This window comes from Lithobates pipiens, unplaced genomic scaffold (genome assembly GCF_037356315.1).
Source record: "Lithobates pipiens isolate NorthernLeopardFrog02 unplaced genomic scaffold, aLitPip1_a1.2 Scaffold_18, whole genome shotgun sequence".
NCBI classification, from domain to species: domain Eukaryota; kingdom Metazoa; phylum Chordata; class Amphibia; order Anura; family Ranidae; genus Lithobates; species Lithobates pipiens.
In genome coordinates this window covers 136547549-136572055 of record NW_027507758.1, presented here as the reverse complement: position 1 = coordinate 136572055, position 24507 = coordinate 136547549, and the positions used below count along the sequence as shown (strand labels likewise).

At 44.1% G+C, this 24507-nt stretch overlaps 1 protein-coding gene across 4 annotated transcripts in view; it reads left to right on the top strand.

Annotated features, from left to right (window-relative positions):
- Positions 1 to 20589, top strand: part of CUNH6orf120 (chromosome unknown C6orf120 homolog) — a 35623-nt gene extending 15034 nt beyond the window's left edge. The window contains exons 2-3 of one of the 4 annotated variants that reach the window (XM_077486168.1): positions 2814 to 3536; positions 19547 to 20589. In XM_077486168.1, the coding sequence (XP_077342294.1) occupies positions 3497 to 3536; positions 19547 to 20043 (537 nt within the window). In that variant the 5' untranslated portion in view covers positions 2814 to 3496 and the 3' untranslated portion in view covers positions 20044 to 20589. Of the gene's footprint in view, positions 1 to 1240; positions 1414 to 2813; positions 3537 to 19455 lie in introns of those variants that run through there. The other 3 variants (XM_077486165.1, XM_077486167.1, XM_077486166.1) reach the window with 3 other exon arrangements.
- The last annotated feature ends 3918 nt before the right edge of the window (positions 20590 to 24507 follow it).

Genomic DNA, 24507 nt, shown 5'->3' with positions numbered 1-24507 from the left:
ACAAGGGGTGGAGGGTGGATGCTTTGGGGCAGAAGGAGCTCTGCACCCCCCCATCCCAAAGCACCTTGTCCCCATATTTATGGGGACAAGGGCCTCTTCCCGACAACCCTGGGTGATGGTTGTGGGGTCTGCGGGTGGGGAGCTTATCGGAACATGGAAGCCTACTTTAGCAAGGGGGCCTCCAGATCCTAATTCCCCCCCCCCCCCCCCACCAATGTGAATGAGTAGGAGTACATTGTACCCCTACTCATTCACCCAAAAAGGTGTCAAAAATACAGTGCACAGGTTTTTGCCAGCCCATTTTATTGAAAATGAAGAATATCCCCTGTCGTAGCTCCAATGTGTCCTCTCCCTCCAGTTTTTCTCCCTCCGCTGCTAGTGTCTTATCCCGATGCTAGCTCCCGCAGTTGTGACAGTGGGCTGCATGCTCCGGGGTCTGTATTTGGGGCGGGGGGAACCCCCGGCCCTTTTCATTTTGGCATGGGAGTTCCCCTTAAAATCCACTCACTCGTCTACCACTGTCCCTGACCTGCCGGGCTGCATGCTCAGATTTTGGAGGGGGGGGGGGGGAATCGCACGCTTTTTGGCATGGGGTTCCCCTTCAAGAGCCTCGGCACAAGTCGCATCAGTTAAGGTGATGATCCGACTTGGATGCGACTTACATTCAAATCAGTGTGCTGAAATCAGACCAAAGGAACCTTTTTCAAAGTTAGACCAACACAAGTCAGACCAGGGAACCATTGATTTATACACATCCTGCAACATGTGCTCCTAGTCGGAGCGTATGTCGTACCAGTGTAAACTGGCCCTGAGAGATCATTTAAGGCTCAGAAAACCTCTTACAGATGTTCTGAGGTAATTGGCTGATTAGAGTGTGACACCATGAGTCTACAATATTGAACTTTTTCACAATATTCTCATTTTTTGAGATACAGAATTTGGGGTTTTAACTAGCTGTAAGCCGTAATCATCAAAATGAAAAAAAAATGCTTGAAATATATCACTCTGTATATAATGAGTTTTCACTTTAATTGAACGACTGCAATTTAACATTAATATTCTGTTATATTTTAGATGCACCTGTATAAGACTAAAGAGACCCTGTCATCAGATTCTGCTCTGACATCTTTACAATACAGTGCTCAACATAAATGAGTACACGAAACAGATTTTTCAGAAAAACTTTACTTTTCTTTCAGAATAAACATTTTCTATGGGACACTGTGCTACAAAATACTCCTACAAATGCATGCCATTGATTGCAACCAAGATTTAATTCACAGACCCAAAGTATTTTTCCTAACAAATTCATTCAAGACCATGTTGCAAAAATTAATACAACCCAATGAAAGTCTTGGGAACAAAGCTAAATTTTAGACCACAAAATCCTAATTAACAAGAATTCAACTACAGGTGAGTCTAATTTATTCATTAAACGGGTGTCCAGCAGACAGTTGACTCTAAAAGGGCGTTAACCACTTGCCGACCAGCCACCGTCATTATACTGCTGCAGGTCGGCACGATCCCGCTAGCCGTCGTAGCTATACGTTGGCTCCATTAAGTGGGATAGCAGGAATGAGTGCGCCGGCTGCATTGGGGGGGGGGCACGATGACCATCGGTCAACAGGGACGTGTGTGTGTGTGTGTGTGTGTGTGTGTGTGTGTTTAAACTATTGGCTGGAACCACGATCTGTCATCTATATTCAGTCCCCTCCCCCTACAGTTAGAACACACAGTCGGGGAATACAGTTAACCCCTTGATTGCCCCCTAGTGACAGTTAACCCCTTTTCTGCCAGTGACATACAGTAATCCGTGCACTTTCATAGCACTGATCGCTGTATAATTGTCCCAAAAATGTGTCTGCCATAATGTTTCACTCACGATAAAAATCGCAGATCGCTGCTATTACTAGTTTAAAAAAAAAATCCATAAATCTATCTTGTAGACGCTATAACTTTTGCACAAACCAATCAATATATGCTTTTTATTTATTTTTTGTTTTATAGCACAAATAATAAAAACTGCAGAGGTGATCAAATACCATCAAAAGAATTTTGTGGGGGCGAGGAGACATAAATTTTGTTTGGGGTACAACATTGCACAGCCACGCAATTGTCAGTTAAAGTGATCCAGTACCGTATCGCAAAAATTGGTCTGCTCAGGATGTGGGTAAATCCTTTCCGGGGCTGAAGTGGTTAAAGGAACAGTTTAAAAATAATAAAAAATAACTAAAACAACTAAATGCATTTAAAGTGCTCGCACACCAAAGAAAACGCATACGCAAGTCGCACCTGCAAATGTAAACTGTGTTCAAATCGCACATGTGAGGTATCGCCGCGATCATTAGTGCGAGAGCAATAATTCTAGCAAAACCACCTCTGTAACTCTAAACTGGTAACTGTTAAAACATTTTAAACGTTGCCTTTGGAGATTTTTAAGTACCATAGTTTGTCGCCATTCCACCAGTGCATGCAGTTTTAAAGGGTAACATGTTTGGTATCTATTTACTCTACGTAGCATCAGCTTTCACAACATGCAAACAAATGGGGCTATCGTTACTGTTTTCTTATTCTTTGATTAAAAAAAGTGTTTTTTTTTTGTTTTTTGTTTTTTTTTGTTTTTTTTCCACAAACAATGTGTTTGAAAGACTGCTGCGCAAATGCTGTGTGGCATAAAATATTGCAACGACCGGCATGTTATTCTCTAGGGTCTTTGCTAAAAAAAATTATATATAATAGTTGGGGGCTCTAAGTAATTTTGTAGCAAAAAATAAATTTTTTATTTTTTTTTATTTTTTTTTCTTGTACACAAGTGTCAGAAATAGGTTTGTTCTTGAAGTGGTCAACAAGGTGAAACTGCAATAATCTCACAGGGCCATCCATGGAAGTTAATACTTCAACAAGAGTGTCTTCTGATGAGAAGGGTTGAAGAAAATCGCCATGCAAGTTCACTGCAGTTAGGGTAACATGACATGACACAATACGGCGTACGCTGCAGAGGAAAAAAAGCCTGTCTAGAATTTGCCAGGGCCCATGCTGAAAAATAAGACTACTGGGACTCTACTGTACTCTGGAGTGATGAGACCAAGATAAATGTTTTTGGAAAGAATTGCTTCAAAACTTCTTTATGGCGTCACAAAGGTGAGGAGTACAACCAAATGTACATGGTGGTAGCAGTGTCCTCCTGTGGGGCTGCATGAGTGCTGCCGGTGTCCAGGGAGCTGCATTTCATTGATGGTATTATAAACTGAAAGAGAGGATGCTACCATCACTCCGCGCCCTTGGTCGTTATGCACTTTTCCAACATAATGATCCAAAACGCATCTAAGGCCACGGTTGCATTTCTGAAGAACGGTGCAAGTTAATCAGTTGCCAAGTATATCTCCTGAGCTGAACCCAATCAATCGAACACTTATCGGGACAAATGGAGCATTGCTCTCCATCCAACATCCAGTCTCTAAAAGAGGTTGTTTCTTTGAAGAATGGAAAAAGATAAATGTTATGTCGACTCTGTGCTGTCCTTACAAATCATGAAGGTAATACAAAATAATAGATTTAGTAGTTTTTGTTGTGTATTTTTCTTTTTCTTTTTTTTTTTGCATCAACTAATTTGAGTAAAACTGGCAATTTTGTAATCTAAGTTATATTATTAACCCTACTTTCTTTTTCATACATCATCATGGGACACAGACTAAAGCCTCGTACACATGATCGGATTTTCCGCAAAGAATCAGACTTTTGTCCGAAGGGTGTGTGCGAGGAACTTGTCTTGCATAAAACATTACACAAACATGAACGTGGCGACATACTACGTGGAATTTCAGCTCTTGAGCGCCCCCCTGTGGGCACCTTCTGCTAATGTCTTGTTTTGTGAGCATTGATTCTGAGCATGCGTGTTTGTACTTTTGGACTTTTTTGTGATGGACTTGTGTACACATGATAGGAAAATCTGACAACAGACGGTTGTCCGCTGAAAATTTCCTAGCCTGAAATCCAACATATTTGTTGGCTGAAAGTTGGCCAACAATTGTCTGATGGAGCATACTAACGGTCGGATTTTAGGCAATCGTGTGTACGAGGCTTTAGGCTAATATTCATTACCTACTGGATTATACGTCATCTCCAGGTGAATGGACACTAGTAGACCAAAGATCTTCAGACAGGAAGTGATCCCCTAAATAACCCCTCCCATACCAGAAATACTTCAGTTTTTTTACCAGTGTCTGCAAGGTGGATGGCATGGTTGTTTAAGCTGTCTGAGCTCCAGGTCTCTAGTCCCACAAACTGTTCTTAAATGAATCAAGGGATTGACCGATTGGATCCATTTGACACAGGCTCTATATGCTGAGATAAATGGTACCCGAGCCTCGCAAAGAAGACTCCAGATCCTGCGAGGTTTTGCCTGTAATTTGCGAAGTGGAATCCTGAACACTACAGTGCTAAGGCATTTCTGCAGGGTGCTGTACAGGTCCAAGGGAGTGGACCCTAAACATGAAAAGAGTGACAGGAACTCGCCGTGAGGGGTGAAGATTGGGCTCTTAAGCCGCGTACACACGGACGGACTGTCTGGCCAACTAAGTCCGTCAGACAATCCGACAGACAGTCCGTCCTACTTTTGAATGAACGGACTTGACCACACACGATGAACAGACAGTACGTTGAAAGCTTGCGCGATGACGTGTACAGCACGTACGACAGGACTAGAAATACGACGTCCAATACACTGCAATGCAACCTTCGGCCGTGTAAATCCTTTCTGAGCATGCGCCATACTTAGTCCGTCCAACTTGCCTACTCACGAGCGGACTGTCCGCTGAAACCAAAGTTGGACGGACAATATTACGGAAATTCCGAAATACTTAGTCCGCCAGACTGTCCGCTGAAAGTCCGCTGAAGCCCACACACGAGCGGACTGTCCGCTGAAATGTGTTTCAGCGGACTAAGTTGGACAGACAGTCCGCCCGTGTGTACGCGGCCTTAGTTTCTAAGCTGCCCTGCGCCCGGACGGGTAAGTTATTATTGTGGGGTGTCCCAGTGATTGTTACAATGTCAAGATGGCTAGAGGCTGGACACCTGTGTGCGGTGGCCATACGGGGGAGTTTTGGGCTAGCTGTGGGTGTTTGCAAAGTGTTTTTTATTTTTTTTTTTTTTTATTTTTTTTTTTTTTTGCTTGTGTCTGGCTGTTTTTTACCTATATGATGGCAGCAGCAGTTTATTTGGCGGCCATGGCGGAAGCGGCTCCACTGCACATGCACCCTAGCTCTTATCTGGGTGCCTGAAGATTTGTCTAATATGTGAATACAGCCGCGCCTGTTCACCAGGACCGTGCATGTGCGTGCACAGAACGTTTTGGCGCACAGCCAGCTTATTTAAGCTGTGTATGCCAAGCCTGCAGAGATTCCAGAAGGCAGCTGTGGGACACAGAGCAGGCATTTGGAGCGGTCCATTTCTCTTTACCCAGGTCACATGGGTCACCAGGTGTTGCTTGGCAGGCTGAAGGTGCTTAGCAGGATTGTTGCATAGGGGCTTGGTGAGCCCTATTAAAGGGTCTCCCTTTTTGAGGTGTTTCAGTATTATACCCAGGTACTCTCGCTTTTTGTGGCTAGTAAATGTTAAGAAAAAAAAAAGAGGAGCAGGACTAACACTACAAGGAAGGGCACACCTATGTCATCAGTAGTTCCTGATGAACCTAGTTGTATCCCCCTGAAGGACCAGAGGCTTCTGGGCTATCTGAGCTGCTGCGCCTATCTGGTATTGTGCCTACAGTCAACGCTGCTGATTCACTCTTTATCACCAAGGATGGACTGTCCTCTGCCCTAGCTGGGTTACAGCACAAGCTTACTGGCATGATTGCCTCCATCCTGCAGGGTGCCAAGAAGCGTGACAGATCCCCCTCCCCTGGAGACTCCTAGTCTGGAGCAGGTATGGGTTGAGGATGAGGAAGAGCTAAAAGATCAGGATTCTGGGGATGGCCTGGCGGATGAGTCTGCTTCCCGGGCAATCTGGACAAGAAGATATCCAGACAGTGTCTGTCTCTCAATCAGAGGCTTTTGATCTTGACTCTTACTGAAATGGTTTGTTCTGCTTTTAAGTTACCTCTTGCAGAGGTTACTGAGCCACCCTGGTCCTCTCTGGGATCCCTGAGGCCTCTTCAGGTCACACAGGTTTTCCCTTTACACCCTCTGTTGGAACAGGCTGTGTATGCTGATTGGGACCATCCTGACAGCATTTTTGTTCCTTCTAAAAGGTTTTTCCTTTTATATCCCATGGATGAAAAGTTTAAGAAGTCAAGCATGCCAGCCGTAGATGCAGCAGTGTCTTCCCTAAACAAGAACTGAACTTGACCAGTAGATAACGCACAGGGCTTGAAAGACCCTGTTGACAAAAAATTGGAGTCATTTTTAAAAGCTTCCTTTTCTTTGGCCAGTTCAGCTATTCAGCCAGCTGTTGCAGCAATTGGTATCTGCCACTCCGTAAAGGATCAGATCAGACAGCCTGACAGGCCTAACCAGGAGGAGGATCTGCCTGAAAATAAGGCAGATATTCCTTGAGCGATGTTTTTTGCTGTTGGCGCCTTAAAGGATTCAATGCAGCGGGATTCCCGTTTTTGTCTCTCTTGTCTTTACATATGCGCAGACTTTTGTGGCTTAAGAACTGGTCAGCCAAGCTTTCTTGTAAGAAGTTATCTTTCATGGGGAATGTTTATTTGGTGATCATTTGGACAAATATATCCAGTTGTACCTTGTTTAACCACTTCAGCCCCGGACCAATAAACACCCTAAGGACCAGAGGTCTTTTTACAATTTCGCACTGCACTGCTTTAACTGGTAATTGCGCGGTCATGCAATGTTGTACCCAAACTAAATTTGCGTCCTTTTCTTCCCACAAATAGAGCTTTCTTTTGATGGTATTTGATTGCCTCTGCGTTTTTTTTTTTTTTTTTTTTTTTTTTTGCGATATAAATGGAAAAAGACCGAAAGTTTTGAGAAAAAATATTTTCTACTTTTTGTTATAAGAAAAATCGAATAAACTCAATTTTAGTCAAACATTTAGGGCAAAATTTATTCAGCCACATGTCTTTAGTAAAAAAAAAAAAAGTCAATAAGCGTATATTTATTGGTTTGCGCAATAGTTATAGCATCTACAAACTAGAGTACATTTTCTGGAATTTACACAGCTTTTAATTTACGACTGCCTATCTAATTTCTTGAGGTGCTAAAATGGCAGGGCAGTACAAACCCCCCCCCCCCCAAATGACCCCATTTTGGAAACTAGACACCCCAAGGAAGTTGTGGAGAGGCATGTTGAGCCCATTGAATATTTTTTATTTATTTTTTTGTCCCAAAAGATTGAATAATGACACAAAAAAAAAAAAAAAAAAAGTTTACAAAAAGTTGTCACTAAATGATATATTGCTCACACATGCCATAGTTATATGTGGAATTGAACCCCAAAATATATTCTGCTGCTTCTCCTGAGTACGGAGATACCACATATGTGGGACTTTTTGGGAGTCTAGCCGCGTACGGTACCCCGAAAACCAATCACTGCCTTCAGGATTTCTAAGGGTGCAAATTTTTGATTTCACTCCTCACTACCTATCACAGTTTCGAAGGCCATAAAATGCCAAAATAACACAAAACCCCCCCCCCCCCCAAAATGACCCCATTTTGGAAAGTAGACACCCCAAGCTATTTACTGAGAGGCATGTTGAGTCCATGAAATATTTTATATTTTGCCACAAGTTGCAGGAATTTTACATTTTTTTTTATTTATTTATTCATTTATTTTTTTGCACAAAGTTGTCACTAAATGATATATTGCTCACACATGCTATGGGCATAAGTCAAATTACACCCCAAAATAAATTCTGCTGCTTCTCCCGAGTACGGGGATACCACATGTGGGGGACTTTTTGGGAGCCTAGCCATGTACGGGACCCCGAAAACCAAGCACTGCCTTCCGGATTTAAATATAAAATGCTACCAAAAAAACTGTAAGCGATCGCAGGGATCAGGCCTGACTCTGCGATCGCTGCAGTTATGTGTTTAGTGTTTTGTAAGTGACAGTGATCGATACTGCACTTGGGTGGGCTGGGCAGAGGGGCAAAACGCAGGTGCTAGCAGGTATCTGGGCTGATCCCGCTAACAATGCGTTTTTTTGGAACCCTAAACTGCTGGGGATGCTAGTATAGATCTGATCAGATCAGATATTGATCTGTTCAGATTCTATACCACTACGGGAGGTTTATGCTTTGCGTGTGGGTGTTAGCGGTACTGGCACTAACCTAGCGCTGCCTGGGGCGACGCAGACCCTGACCCTAAAACCGAATTGATATCACCCGCCTGGTGATCAGGGGGTTAAACCTTTATTGGGTAATAAATGGTGGGTGCCCTGATGCTATAAAAAGCAAACTAACCAGAGTCACCTGTAACACTTATACGGTGATCACTGGTAAAAGGGTTAACTAGGGGCAATCAGGGGGTTCAAATTTTTATTAGGTAGTATATGGGGGTCCCTGGCGCTATATAAAAACCTGACGGGGAACCTAAACTAACTGGCTAACCATCGTCACCAGTGACACTTATACTGTGATCGCTGGTGAAAGGGTTAACTAGGGGCAATCAGGGGGTTAAAGCCATTATTGGGTAGTATATCGGGGTACCTAGCGCTATAAAAACCTGGCGGTGAACCTAAAAAAATAACTAGCTACCTAGCGACATCAGTGACACTAATGCAGCGATCAGAAAAATGATCGCTTAGTGACACTGGCAAAAGTGGGTGAAAGGGTTAACTCTAGGGGCAATCAGGGGGTTAAATCTTTATTGGGGGGTGATAGGGGGCTACCCTGGACCTAACACTAACTGCCCTGACAGTTTTTTTACTTTTACAACTGACACTGAATGCAGTGATCAGTAAATAAATGATCACTGCAATCAGTGACACTGTGACTGGAGGGGGGGCGATCGGGGGGGGGGGGGGGGTTGTGTGCCAGTGTGTACCTACATGTCAGTGTAGTGTTGGTGCACACTTACTTTCTGTCTTCTCGTAGTCCGGTCAAAAAGACCGCCCCGAGGAGAATGACATCACTTCCTCCTTCCTGTGTATACAATACACAGTGGGAGGAAGCTTCTCATTGGCCAGGAGCGATCAAGAGGGGGTGGCCAGAAACCAACGGCCATCCCCTCATCACGGATCGCTCCTGCAGCGAACCGGACCACCGTATCCAGCGGGAGGGGGTCCGATGGGACCCCCCACCCGCTGGAAGGCAGGCACGTACATGTACGTGCTTGTGCCTGCCTGTGCCATTGCGATGACGTACAATGGCAATACGGCGGTCCTTAAGTGGTTAAAACTTCAGGGACTGCTTCCTCAAATGTCTCAGCATCAAGGCAGTTCTGCCACCAACGGGGTGCTAGGGCCAGGGGCAAGCTGCAGGGCCAATAAAAGCCCTGGTTCCAAGCCCAGCACCAAGCCCTCCTTTTGAGGGGATGCCCCCACTCCTGTGGGGGGGGGGGGGGGTGGCTTCTGCACTTTGCGGACATTTGGAGAATAATTCGGGATGAGTAGGTAACCACAATTGTATCCCACGGTTACAAGCTAGAGTTGCGGGGGGTTCAGGCCTGGAAGAATTCTCTTTTCTACAGTCAGCTGTGGAAATCAAATTGGCTTTGAGTACAATCAGAGGTCAAGTTTCAGCCCTATTGGTATTCTTCAAAAGGCTTTTAGCCTCCTATTCACTGGTCCGAACCTTTATGCAAGGGGCAACTCGCTTGCTTCTCCACATTAGGTAACCTATGTGTCTTTGGGACTTGAACTTTGTGCTGTCTGTGTTACAGAAAAAAAAAATGTGAGCCTATCAAGGAAATTCCATTAGACTAGCTGTCATGCAAGCTAGCCTTACTGATGGCCATCACCCGGCTAGAAGCGTGTCAGTTGGCAGCCCTTTCGTGCATGGAACCATACTTGATTCTTCACCATGACAGGGTCGTGTTATGCCCTGTTCCATCCCTTCTATCCCTTTTGCCAAAAGTGGTGTCAAGCCTTTCATTTTAAATCCGGATGTTATTTTGCCGTCCTTCTTCTTCTTTCTTTTTTTTTTTTTTTTTTTTATTCTCTCAGCCTCATTTGGCGGATGAGAGATGACTGCATTCCTTTGGGTGTTGTCTGGGCAGTCGAGGTTTGTCTAGATACAAGGATCAGACTCCTTTTTTGCTTTATCAATAGGATCCCAGAAGGGGCAGGCAGCTTCCATTGCCTATTGGCCTTGAAGCACCTTTTGTGCTGAAATTCACATTCCACCTGGTAGAACTTGGAAAATGTGTGAATAGAGGACCAGGTGGTAGCCTTATAAATCTGAGAAGCAGATGCTTGATGCTGATCAGCCCAATAGGTACCAACAGCTCTGGTTGAATGAGCTGTGATAGGAAAAGTAGGAAATGAGTCCCTAAGGGCATAGGTCCTGAAGATTATTTTTCTTAACTCGCCTGGCAATGATGGAGCAGGAAGCAGGAGGCCCACAAGCAGAACAAATCTAGACTCGGTGTAAAAAACTGACTATGGCTGCCAGGTAGACCCTGACCACATGCAGGCAATGTAGGGCAATTTCTGTGACAGACCCAACCAGGACAGGGGATTTAGGAGGGGACTGCAGGCTAGCTTCTTGATACCTACTATGGGCCCTTGTTTTTAAGGGAATACTAGTTTTTGGGAGGTTTGTGCTTGGGGGGAACCTTGGTGTGGTCTTGCTTCAAATTCAAGTCCATATTTCCCCAATACACACAGACTGTGGGAACTGGAGGAACCATATACAGTGCCTTGCAAAAGTTTTCACCTCCCTTGGCATTTTCAGTTTACTTCCCAGCAGAAGAGCTGGCATCAAGGCTGAACATCAATGAGCTCTGACCAGCACCAACAGCAGCTTCAGCTTTCCTGAGATGGGAGGCAGCTGGCCTTTCTCACACCAGGGACATGGGATTTCATGCCAGCAGCATCTGTGAAGTTAGCGGTCACTCCCCAGCAGCAGATCAGGATGCAGGAGGAAAAGGGAGAGGAGGTGGCTGTCCAGTGTAGGGAACCGGGAGCGAAGCAAGTCGTCTGTGCTCCTCAGCGGTAGTCTAGGAGATGGAGCAGCTGGCTCATTTCCCCAATGTCGGCTCCACAGTCAGGGAGTGAAAGAACCTGGCCTCCCTCCCCAAAAGCCAGAGTGGATGATGTGGGGTCCCCAGCAGAAGCGCTGTTATCAGAGCAGAGTGCTACCAACCTCTGCTCAGCAAAGGCATCAACTATAGTGTTCCAGGGAGCCGGCAGTGGGCCCCTCTCCCAGAGACAAGGTGATGTAGTGAAGCTCCTACTTCCAGCTGAAGCGCTGGCAACAGGGCAGAATACTGCTGGCCTCTGCCTAGCACCTATAGTGTCTCCACAGCTCCAGGGAGCGGGGGCAGTCGACCACTCCCCAGCAGCAGACCAAGCCCGGAATGGTAAAGACCACCCAGCTGAAGTGCTGGCAGCCGAACATGGGGTTGATGACCTCTGACCCACGCCTACTGATGACATCCTTTCCCATAGGCCAAGAGGGGAAATCTTGTGACCACATATGTGGGTTCAATCTGCCCGACTAACGCAGGTCCAGACCACGTAGAGGTCTGGGACCTTTTTGGTCTATTGATGAGGAAGGAATGTGACTGACCCAACCAGGACAGGGGCTTTTGGGGGGGGTGACTGCAGGCTAGCCTCTTGGCTGCTGACTATGGGCCCTTGCTTTTACGGGAATACTAGTCTTTGAGGTTTGTGCTTGGGGGGACCCTTGGACTTTCTTCAGATTCAAGTCCATGTTTTCCCAAAACCAGCAATGACTACTTCAGACTGTAAGACTCAGAGCAGATAATAATCGCTTCCAGACTGCCCACTGCACATATATTGCGGCAGGACGGCCCGGCTGCACAAAATAACGTAACTAGTATAAGATTTTGTGCACAAGATCTGGGGTGCATGTTCCACCAGAGCCTCACTCCTGCCAATCGTTCCGAGGAGAGGCAGAACATCGATCTGCCTATGTAACCAAGGTAGATTGCCTTTCTGCCAGGAAGGAAAATGGAGATCTCGTCTTTCTGCTAAGCAGAAACACAGATCTCTGTTTCCTCTAATGCATCCATTCCCCCACGGTTAGAAATCGGTCCCTAGAAGAACCCTTTGCTCTCCCCTGATGTTAACAGTGCCAGTGGCATTTTCATACAGTGACTGAATTTTTTTTGATAATTCTTGGAAAAGCATATTAAAAAAAGCTATCAAAAGCATTGAATACGCCAGTCAGTACTGTTCAATCACTTAAGAAATGAAAAATGTGGAGATCTCTTGATACCAACCAAGGTCAGGTAGATCAAGAAAGATTTCGGCCACAACTGCCGCAGAAACTGTTTGGAATACAAAGAAAAACCCACAGATAACTTCAGGAGAAATGCAGTCTGCATTGGAAAAAGATGGTGTGGTTGTTTTCAAGGAGCACAATACGAAGATACTGGAACAAAAAAGAGCTGCATGGTCAAGTTGCCAGAAAGAAGCCTTTAATGTAAGTTCCACAAAAAAGCCTGGTTACAATCTGCTCAACACCTTGACATGCCTTGTTGGCTTTGGCGCAGTAAAGGCTCCCTTCTAGCAGCTCAACCATTCATATTATATATTTTTTATTTATTTTTGGGTTCCAGTATCGTTGAATTGTGCTCCTTGACCACTTAAAGGGGTTGTAAACCCTCTTGTTTTTTCACCTTAATGCATCCTATGCATTAATGTGAAAAACGCCTGGCACCCACTGACAAAAAAAATCTCCGTAGGCAAGGTTTAAAAAAAATTCTACAGGTTGCATGTTTTGAGTTGGAGGAGGTCTAGGGCTAAAATTATTGTTCTCACTCTACCGATCGCAGCGATGCCTCACATGTGTAGTTTGAACAGTTTTCATATGCAGGTTCTGCTCATGTGTGCGTTCGCTTCTGCGGGCAAGCTCGGCGGGCCGGGGAGCGTTTAAAAAAAAAAAAAAATTCTTAAACCTTTTATTTTTTTATTTTTACACTGTTTTTAAAAAAAAAAAAATTGTCGCTTTTATTCCTATTACAAGGAATGTAAAGATCCCTTGTAATAGGAAAAAAAAGCATGACAGGACCTCTTACATATGTGATCTGAGGTCAAAAAGACCTTAGATCTTATATTTACACTAAAACTAAATTAAATATCCCTTTAAGAGCTATGAGCGGAAGTGACGTTTTGACGTCGCTTCTGCCATGCAATGGTATGGAGACGGGTGGGGGCCATCTTCCCCTCACACGTCTCCATACCAAGTCAGGGAGCAGACCTGATCACCTCCGCCGCTACCGACGGCTCCGGTAAGCGGTGGACGGGGGGCCTCCTCCATTGCGACTAAGAACTCAGCAGTGTAGCCTTACAGCTTCGTGCCAGGAACCCTACTGCACATGTGCGAGGCTCCGCCCCTCTCTCCTACTGGCCTGGTGACCAGGGAAGGAGGAGGGAGCCCCAGGGCTGACGCAAATATCCACAGCTGAGGCTCCCGTAAGTGGAGACAGGATACCTGTGAAAGACAGGTATCCTGTCTTCCCCCTTCTCCCCGAAAAGGTGCCAAATGTGGCACTGGAGAGGGGAAGGAGTACAACCAGCAGAAGTTCCACTTTTGGGTGGAACTCTGCTTTTAAGTGATTAAACAGTACTGACTGACATATACAAGGCTTTGGATATCCTTTTTATATCCTTTTCTATCTTTGTAAAGTTTCATTGCCTTGTTACGCAGGTCTTTTGACTGTTCTTTTCTACCTCTTCATTGGCACAGTGTCTAGCCTGCATAGGACATCCTTATGAGAGCTAACAAACTCGTTCATTATACACAGACACTAATTGTGATTTAAAAAGCCACAAATGTGGGAAATTAACCTTTTTAATTGCCATTTTAACCTGTGTGCAAAACCTTCTGTGTCTGTACCAAGGCCAAACATTCCAGGGTATGCAAACTTTTTATCGGGGCCATTTGGGTGATTTCTGTTATGATTTAAAAAGGATCCAAAAAAAAAATGATAAATGGTTTCATGTGATTGCTATCCTCCAAAATACATTTCTTTGGCATGATCAGTCACATTTTCAATATTGATGCCAACATTTCACAATTTCTGCCAGGGTATGCAAACTTTTTAGTGTACGTGTGTGTATAGATGGAGAGATATATATATCTCTATCTCTCGCGCAACTCCCTGAAGAAAAGTCCCAATTAGGGATTGCAAGGGTAATCGGGGCCAGATGCTGGTGAAGACCAGAATGAAGAAGGCCAAAATGTGAGACAGAATATAACCTGGGACTCGGCTTTGTTGTCACACCAGACGCCTTACTCATCTGCCAGAAGTTTGAGTCTATGGTACCATGTTCTTCTGAGACAATTTGGCATGAGTATCGCCAGAACCCTTTCCTCCTTCATCCTGTGTAGCAGTTGGGAGAGTATCTTCATCAGAGGGAAAGCATAAACCAGTATGAATTGAGTCCAAGGAATCACTAGAGAATTTTATTGTGAGGTCTAGAGGATCATAAGTCTTAGCTGTTATCCATTTAAGGACCTCCTCCTGCACATATACGTCGGCAGAATGCCACGGCTGGGCACAAGCACGTACCTGTATGTTGCTTTTTAAGTGCCCAGCCGTGGGTCGGGAGTGCGGCGGCGCAGTCACGACCCAGTCCTGAGCTCCGTGGCCACAGGACCAACGGACCCAATCGCCGCTGGTGTCCCGTGATCGGGTCACAGAGCTGAAGAATGAGGAGAGGTCTGTGTAAACAAACCTCTCCCCGTGCTTCCTACTGTGGCTGTCACAGATCGTCTGTTCCCTTTTTATAGGGAAAGACTATCAGTGACGTCACATGCCAGGCCACGCCCCCTACAATAAAAAAAACACAACGTCATACATAACACCTACGCTGCCCCCTAGTGGTTAACTCCTTCACTGCCAGTGTCACTTACACAGGAGTCAGTGCATTTAAATAGCACTGATTGCTGTATAAATGACAGTGGCCCCAAAAATGTGTCAAAAATGTCCGCTGTGTCTGCCATAATGTCGCAGTCACAATAAAAATCGCTGCTCGCCACCATTATTTGTAAAAAAAATAATAATAAAAATGCTATAAAACTATCCCCTATTTTGTAAACGCTATAGCTTTTGCGCAAACCAATCAATCGCTAATTGTAAAAATGTAGAAGAATACGTATCGGCCTAAACTGAGGGAAAAAAAATTTTTTTTTGTATATTTTTTGGTGATATTTATTATAGCAATATTGCATTTTTTTCGAAATTGTCGCTCTATTTTTGTTTTATAGCGCAAAAAATGAAAACCACAGAGGTGATCAAATACCACCAAAAGAAAGCTCTATTTGTGGGGAAAAAAAGGACACCAATTTTGTTTGGGAGCCACGTCGCGAGGCCGCGCAATTGTCAGATAAAGCGACGCAGTGCCGAATCGCAAAAAGGGGCTTGGTCCTTTTGGCTGCAAATTGGTCCGGGGCTTAAGTGGTTAATTAGTTCCCCACCTTTTGACAGAGCTTTAGAAAAATCTCTGGGTGCAGAGGCCTTGACAACATACAGTCCTCTTCTTGAGGGATGTGGATGGCTGAGAAAACTGGTATGGGATTTTCCACCCACTGCATACAGCTGATTTAAGATTTTTACTTTACCATCAGTCAAAATTGTCCAAGTAACGTATCGGGGATCTCCAACCCATTGACATTAGAGCATCATTTCTTTTCTTGGTACAATTTGCATTGTATTCCTGGAGAAAAACCTCCCTCTTGAATACAACAAAAAAAAAATGGTACCATTTGGCAGCATCATCTTTCCTTCCCTAACTGGATTAAACCTTGTAACCATCTGATGGAACGTTAAAGGATACATTCACCTTTTGGAACATGTTACGTGTTCCACCTGTATTTAAGGTAATGATCTGCCCCAGAACTGAGGGGTGGCATTTTGACCAGAGCATCCTTGGGTGAACGCTGTGTCAAAGATTAAATTTAAGTACTCGAGATGGTATGAGGGCTGGAGAGCAGACTTTGAAAAGCTGTTTATCAAGTCAAAGTTTTGAATTATTATTATTTTTTTGGACATCAGCAGACAAAGTTGTGGTTTTAAGAGCCTTTTAGTAGGCAGTCGTCCAGGTAACTTGTAACATTGCCATGGGTTCGCAGAAGAGCAAGAAGCAAGAAAAGCTCCTTTTGTGAATGCTCAAGATGAATTGTAGTACTACAAACTAAAAGGGTTTGTCTCCCACAGCATAATGCAGAAAGTGTTGATTTGAGAGGAAGATAGGAAAGGCAGTTTAGAATGTGTCATACGAGAGACCTGATATCATTTATCTAATTTTCCTGATCCTAAGCTTTGTTGGGAGTTAAACTGTCAAATGTAAGTTGCTTATGCCATGAAACATTTGAGACAAAATGGCAGGGGTTATCGCAATAAAGTGAGCAACTTCCAAATCCTCTGCCTATAAAGCTGTATAGTGTGCTAGGCACTGTGAACTGTGATTATTGAAAGCCAGGAACCCGTGTAGATTTGCAGGAAAAGCCTTTTACGGTGGGCATACCTCCAGAAGGGGTGTTTAGGGTCTAGCACCCACAGAAAGGGTCCTGGTCCTGTACAGTTTATGAAGAACACAAGATCAGTGCCCATGCCTGACAGCACGACAGTCTGCCTTGTTTAGATCGGCAGACCGCTGTTTTATCTCTGTGGGGAGCAATCGCAGGTGGCCGGCGGTCCTGCTGATTAGCTCCCTCTGTATATATGCAGTATAGTATATATGTGGTAGACGGAAAAACAGAGCATGTTGCATTTTTATGTAGTGTAACTATCAGGTTGACAGGTTTAATAAAGGCAGAAAAGAAATACCATAACCAAAGGTGTTTGGTGGCATAATGATAAACCATTTCCTCCAGCCGTTAAACTTTCAGCATATTAAATATATTTAAAAAAAAGAAACTAAAAATGCGTCAGAGTATAAACTAATTGCATATCGTCTCATATGTACTACATTAAAACCAGTATATCAATTAAAGGGATTGTAAACCCATATTTATTTTTAATAACAAACATGTCACACTTACCTACTGTGTGCAATAGTTTTGCACAGAGCAGCCCTGATCCTCCTCTTCTTGGGTCCCCTGCCAGAGCTCCAGGGTCCTCTTCCCCTGCCAAGTATCCACCATAGCAAGCCACTTGCTATGGGGGCACTTGTGCCAGCTCACTTCTGAGCTGTGCTCTCCGTGACAATTTACACACAGAGTTTGGCTATCTGGGGTCTGTGGCCTGCCACAATGCTCCTTGCAACATGATCCCCCCCCCCCCCGCCCGCTAGCCTGCCACAGTGCTCCCCCCCAAACCCCTCTGTAGTCTGCCACAGTGCTTACACACACTAGAAGAGGAGCTACGAAGGAGAGAGATGGGGGACATGGAAAAAGGAGAGACATGTACGAATGGAAAGAGGTGGGGGGAGAGAGAGGCGGAAAGTGTTAGAACTTGTATAGAGTCCAGATGTACAGACATTACCAATGCATGAGTAGTGTCATTCCTCTGCACTAGTCCCCCTCAGGGTCTCCATACATTGGGGTCCTCATAATCCTCACATCAGAGCACCCCCCCCCCCATCTTACATAAGTCATGCCTTACATCACAGTTCCCTCCTTTTGTCAGTCACTCTTTTTATTAGGGGTCCCATTTTCCCCACCTTCAGGGTACCCAAAGCAACCCCCCAATTAGGGTCCCCAAAGTCCCGTTACATCAGGGTGCCCCCTTACAGCACAGGGCTCCACATTAAATCACGGTCTGCACAGATTGCACTTACATGATGATTCGTTATACTTTTTACAGAACTGACAGATGAAAACTGAGGTACTAGGACAGGGCAGGTCTGGAAGAAGTTGTGTTCTCCTCCTCTGAAACTCAGGGCCCGTGGGCAAGGAAAATGTTATTGGTTGCTTGAATGTCGGCAGTTCTAGCAACTAACCACCATCGCTGACAGGCAGCGACAGTGGGTGGGGTAAATGCTGTCTGCTGGGCAGGCATATTTTTACTGATCGCTCTCTGCTTGCATCCCGTGCTGTTGCCGATCAGCACGCCCGTGGCTACAGAGACGCTGGTATTTGTGTAGGGCGCCATAGTGGGGGGGGGGGGGGGGGAGGGGCAGCTCTGTAAATTACTAAATCTAGTGTTGCTAATATCTATGCCTCTAGCAGCAGAGTCGGGGCACTGGCTAATTTTGAGTTTCCCAGTTGTAACTGCAGCTCGCAATTGGGCGTCCTCCCCTCAGACCTCAAGAGACTGCACGCAGGGCAAGTGCAACTCCCATCTACCCCCTTGTCTCAGCCCTGTGCACCGTATGTGTCAGTGAAGTGTGTGTGTGTGTGTGTGTGTGTGTGTGTGTGTGTGCGCGCGCGCTCCACAGTTTTCTTCCCTGCTCTTCTGTGACACAGCTCCAGCTTTCTTTCTGATCACTTGCATAGATGGTGAGGGGTTGGGGGAAACGCCGCCCAAGGCAAACGCCTTGTTTGCCTCATGGTAAATACGCCCCTGATTGGGAGCTTTGTATCTGGATTCACTCAAAATAATGCCTGTACCCATATAGCCTTACTTCCAGGGTTCTTAAAGTGTTGTTAATGGTTTGCAAACCATTGCACAGAGCAGCCCCACAATCCTCTTCTTTTTAGGTCTCCTGCCGACAGTCCTGGCTGCCCCCCCAATAACAAGCCTCCCTAGCCACTCTGCATGTATGTCCATTCACACACAAAATGCGGCCTGGCCCCTTCTCCCTGCTCTCTCCTCATAGGCTCACTAGCTGTGAGTGACAGCAGCATGAGCCAGTGGCTCCCACTGCTGTGTGTCAACAAAGGCAGGGAGAAAAGATGTTGCTCTCATACACAAAGCTGGATTGAGATGGGGCTCAGTTTAAGGTCGGTAAGTATAAGGGGGCTGGATAAAAAAAATCTGTGTGCAGCAGTCCCCCTCCCAAAACTACTTAACGGAGCCTTGATTCTCTGGGTACTCTCCCTCTTCCTTTGCTGAAACATTGGAAATCACAGCCAGTGAGGAGAGAGAGAGGGGGGGTTGGGCTGAGCAGAGGCTCAGGAGCAAGCCTGCTTGGTTGCCCCCATGGCAAGCTGCTTGCTGTGGGGGCACTCGTCAGGAAGGTGGGGCTAGGAGCACCAGCAGGGGACCTGAGAAGAGGAGGATCAAGGTTGTTGTGTTTTTTTGTTTTGTTTTTTAAACCAAGCCTTTAATACAACTTTAATGCATAGAATGCGTTAAGGTAAAAAAAAAAAAAAAAAAACTTGAGCCTTTTAGAACCACTTCAAAGTTACATAGTACCTTTACTGTTGCTACATATTATAATGCTGTGTTAATTGTAATATTTAATCTTTTTCTCCCATAGGATGTTCACATTCAATTGGTTAGAGAGATGGTGTCCTACCAGAAAAAGAGCATTTTGACACTTTTTGCCTTGCTCTCTTTATTCATCATAGAGTGCTTCAGTATTGAAGAAATTCCAGAAGAATGGATGCTCCTGCATGTTGTTCAGGGACAAGTAGGAGCAGGAAATTACAGCTATCTGAGACTTAACCATGAAGGAAGGATTATACTGGAGATGCAGAGCTTGAGAGGTGATGCCGATATATATGTCTCTGATGCAACCCTCAACCCCAGTTTTGATGAGTATGACCTACAATCTATGACCTGTGGCCTGGATGTTATAGTTGTGCCAGACCACTTCAAGCGCCCTGTGGGGATTGGAATCTATGGCCATCCTTTTTATATAGAGAGTGAATTTGAAATTAAAGTATACTATGACCCAACAATAGAAGAAGACCCTTTTTCTGAAGCATCCTACGACCCAGAACAGATGGAGACAAGTCACAAAAAGCAGCGACAACCCCAATTCGATGCATCTCATGAAGAAGAATCTGTGCTACAGACTATTCTCATAGGGATTCTTAAGATCGTCCTAGAGATTCTCTTTTAAGTGCTATTATATTTCTATATAGTTCAACAAAACTGAGATTTGTTTTTGTAATTAAAACTGGAATTTTTCCATAAGTAATAAAGGATAAGTTTTAGGATATACACATTTTATAGCAGTTGGCATGTTTTCCTGTACTGGCACATTAACGGTACTGAACTTGGCAACCAGAAGGGATCAACCAGTTATTTTACAATGGGGTTTCTTACTACTACTCCTGTGGATGGTAATGTGCTTTAAGACTCCAAGGCAACATCTTCTAAAATATACAATATTGTATTGGTTGCCAGATCTATTATGGGATTGCTGGTTTATTTGCTTATACTGGCTAGAAACCATTTGTAATTTTTCTTGCTTTCTAAGAAAAAAAAAAAAGGTAATATAGACTATTTTAAAGGAGATGTGTATATATTTTTCCTAATGAATAAATATAATTTGGTAATTTATATTGTATTTTACAAATCAAATATTACAGTTTACAGGCTGGTATCTGTAGACACCCAATGTTTTGTACTGGGAATAAAGTGTTATTAGAAGAGTTGTTACTTATTAACGCTTTCATTCTTTAGGTTATTTTCTATGTTTAAGGCAGGTAATAAAAATCAAACACATTTCTACATCACAATTAGTTTTGTGGAAGATAATATATATTTTTTATTTTTTACTGAAATATGATTATTACATGGTTGTAAGACAGGGAAATGCTTTTGCTTCCTTGGAGAGTGTGAGCATAGCTGATTGGAGAGCATTAGTTGAAATTATGATGGAGCATGTTGTACCACTGTTCTTCAAGTTAAGCTGGTGCATTTTTATTTTCAGGCTTCTGAGATTACTCCGAATCTTGAGGGCAATAGCATAAAAAAACAAAAACACAAAAGTAAGAAAAGAGGATGCTTTCAGCTACACAGTGGCCAGCATAAAGCCGCGTACACAGAAAAAGACTGATGAGCTTTTCATCGGAAAATGCGACCGTGTGTATGCTCCATCGGAATTTAGCTGTCCGAATTTCCGCCAGCCAAAAGTTGATAGCATGTTCTCAATTTTCCCCGACTGAAAAACTTTCTATCTGTAATTCCGATTGTGTCTATGCAATGACACGCCAAAAGTCATACATGCTCAGATTTAACTACGAGACAGAAGCGATTGGCTACTGGCTATTGAACTTCCTTTTTCTAGTCACGTCGTACATGTTGTACGTCACCGGATTATAAATGATCGGAATTTGATGTGACCGTGTGTAGGCAAGACAGCTTGAGCTGAATTCCGTCGGGAAAACCATCAGAGCTTTTTCCGACGAGAATTCAGATCGTGTGTATGCAGCATAAGGCTACATTCACACCAGCTATTTAGGCCGGTGTGAACTGTAGCCGCAGGAATCTTCTGATTCCTGTTGTGGATCTGAGTGGCTAGGTGCAGCTACCAGCCCCATTCACTATAATGACAGGTTGCCAGCAGCCGCAGCTTTTTGCTGCTCCCTGTAAAACCAGCAATTACCTGCAGTGATTGCTGCTGGATGCACTTTGTGTGCATCCAGCATCGATTACTGCAGGTAATCGCTGGTTGTGCAGACAGCCACAAATGCCTGCTGCTACTGGTGACCTGTCTTTATAGTGAATGGAGACAGTGTCCGCACCTAGCCGCTCGGAACAGCAGCAAGAATCAGACGATTCCTGCTGCTCCATCAGCCTAAATTGCTGCTGTGAATGTACCATATCCTAAGTTGGGGCCTGAGCAATCATTTGGTAAAACTAAGGTATGGTACACTATAAGAATTTTGGGCAAACAATCGTCTGATTTTCCTAGTTTGACAGCAAATCAGGACCAATGAATGAAATTTTGGAATCGACTTTTGAAAGATGTGTACACACTATACAAAAATCATACTAACATTTTTGGATGAAAATGTTCGCCAGATTTTCTTATAGTGTGTACAAGCCTTTAGGGAACGTGCGAACAGAAAACTAGGCAGTTTTGCAAATATAGGAATGTTGCTAGATGCTGAAAAGCTCAAGCATTCACTTATCTAGTACAGTGTGCATTAACTGGAAAGGATGGAACCCAATCCTTAAGACTAGGCTTGAACAATATCCTGAGTCACTGAGAAATGGAGTGAAAAGCTAGTTCCTTTTTGCTAGGATGACATTCCTAATGGAAGCAGTGGCTGCAAGGTAGACTTACATAGTAGGAACTGCATCCAGACAATGGAGGGAAGTCTTCTGATGTACTAGAGCTGAGCAGAGTGATGGAAGAACTGTGTCCGGGCTAAGAGGAAATGCTGAACCCACCTTAGGAAGGAAAGGAATTCTAGGCCTTAACCGTACCTTGTATCTTGATAAGACAAGCCACTCTCCTTGATTGATGTCTACAAGTTCTGGGGGAATCAAATTCCAATCCAACACAAAAATGTAGGAATGTAAGGAATTTAGGGAGAGAGAAAAAAAAACATTGGCTGGCTGGGATTCCACCATCGTCGAACTCCCTTGCACTGACACGGTGTCTAGGACTTTGCCGCAGTCTGCCGGGCTGGCATCCGTTGTAATGAGCCTCCAAGAAATAGGCTTCATGCACACTGGGTGTAAAACTGCTGCTTTTAAGGGCATTTGACTTTTTATTTTTCTTCCCCTAAATGTCCTTAAATGATAGCATATATGGCCATGCACACTTAGGCGTTTACAGACATATTGGAAAAGGACAGAGTAGAGGCTTAAAAAACCCCACCACTTGCGTGTTCAGTATAAGAGTGCTTAAGCAGAAAAATATTTGATGCATCTAAATTCCTGTAAATGTGTCTAACTGTTAGGCGCGTTTGCTTCAGCGTTCATTCATTTAGATGGCCATTGGATTTTTGTACTTACCTGTAAAATCTTTTTTCTTGGAGTAAATCACAGGACACAGAGGAGGCGATAAATAATGACTACCTAGCTTATGCACCACCTATAGGTGAATGGACACAGGCAAAAATAACAGACTGGAGTGCCTTAGGAAGTTCCTCAATTTTGTAGCAAGTAATGAACCTCCAGAAAAGAGAGTAGGGTGTTTTGTGTCCCGTGATGTACTCCAAGAAAGATTTTACAGAGAAGTACAAAAATCATATTTTCTCTATTGTGCATCACAGGTCACAGAGCAGGCTATAAATTATGACTACCTTAGATGTCCCAAAGCAATGCACATGAGGGGTGGGAGAGACCGTAACCACCATCAGGCCCGAGGAAACTGCTTTGTAGCCAAAAGCAGCATCCTCTGCAGCCTTCACATTCTCCTGTGAAGGCTGCCGAGTTTGCAAAAAAAAAAATCTGATTGCCACAGACATTTACAAACATGTCTTGCCAGCCCAAACCGCATCTGCATGTGTGCTGGGCTTTCTCTCCTAGTGCCTGAGAACTGGCAAAAAACAAAAGTAACACTATGGGGGTTATTTACGAAAGGTAAATCCACTTTGCACTGCAAGTGCACTTGAATGTGCAGTCCTTCTAAATCTAAGGGGTAGATCTGAAATGAGTGGAAGCTCGGCTGATTTTATCATCCAATCATGTGCAAGCTAAAATGCTGTTTTTTATTTTCCTTGCATGTCCCCCTCAGATCTACAGTGACTGAACTTCCAAGTGCACTTGTGCAAAGGGATTTTCTTTTAGTAAATAACCCCCTATATCTTATTTCAAATGAAAACTCAAAACCACCTTTGGCGAGAATGATGGATGAGGATGCAGTACAACCTTATCATGGTAGAGAACTAAAAATTGCTCCCTACAGGAAAAAGCTGCCGTTCACAAAACTCTCCTTGCCGAAGTGATTGCCACCAAAAAAAAACATTTTCTGAGTCAATAGGACTAATGGAATCTTATGAATTGGCTTTAACAACTTCAGTGTTGCGAAGTACAATTAAAATATTGCATATACTGCAATAACACAAAAATATACATAGACAACTTTTTACATAAGAGGGGTCCTGGAAGCAAGAGATTAAGTATTGACAGCACTTTATCCCAACTTGTTTCGCATTGGCTTCATCAGGGGATGTGCGAACTAATGACAAATTTAATTGAAAAAAGATAATTAATAAAAATCGAGCTTTCGTAGCTGTACCGACACGTGCGATCGCGGGCACGAGAGCCAGAACAGGGACGTTTGTGGGTAAACACACAAATCCATTTTCTGTGAGAGACAGATCATGTGTCCCTACTAGCTAGGAACAACTATCTGTCATCTCTAGTTACTCCCATCCCCCTACAGTTAAAACACACACGAGAGAACACTGTTAACCCATTCCCTGCAATTGACATTTACATAGTAATCAGTGCATTTTTATAGCAATGATCGCTGTATAAACGTCCCAAAAATGTGTCAAAAATGCCAGATCTGTCCACCATAATGTCACAGTCCTGATAAAAATCACAGATCACCACCATTACTAGTAAAAAACAAGAAGAAAAGATAATAAATATGCCATAAATCTTTCCCATAGTTTGT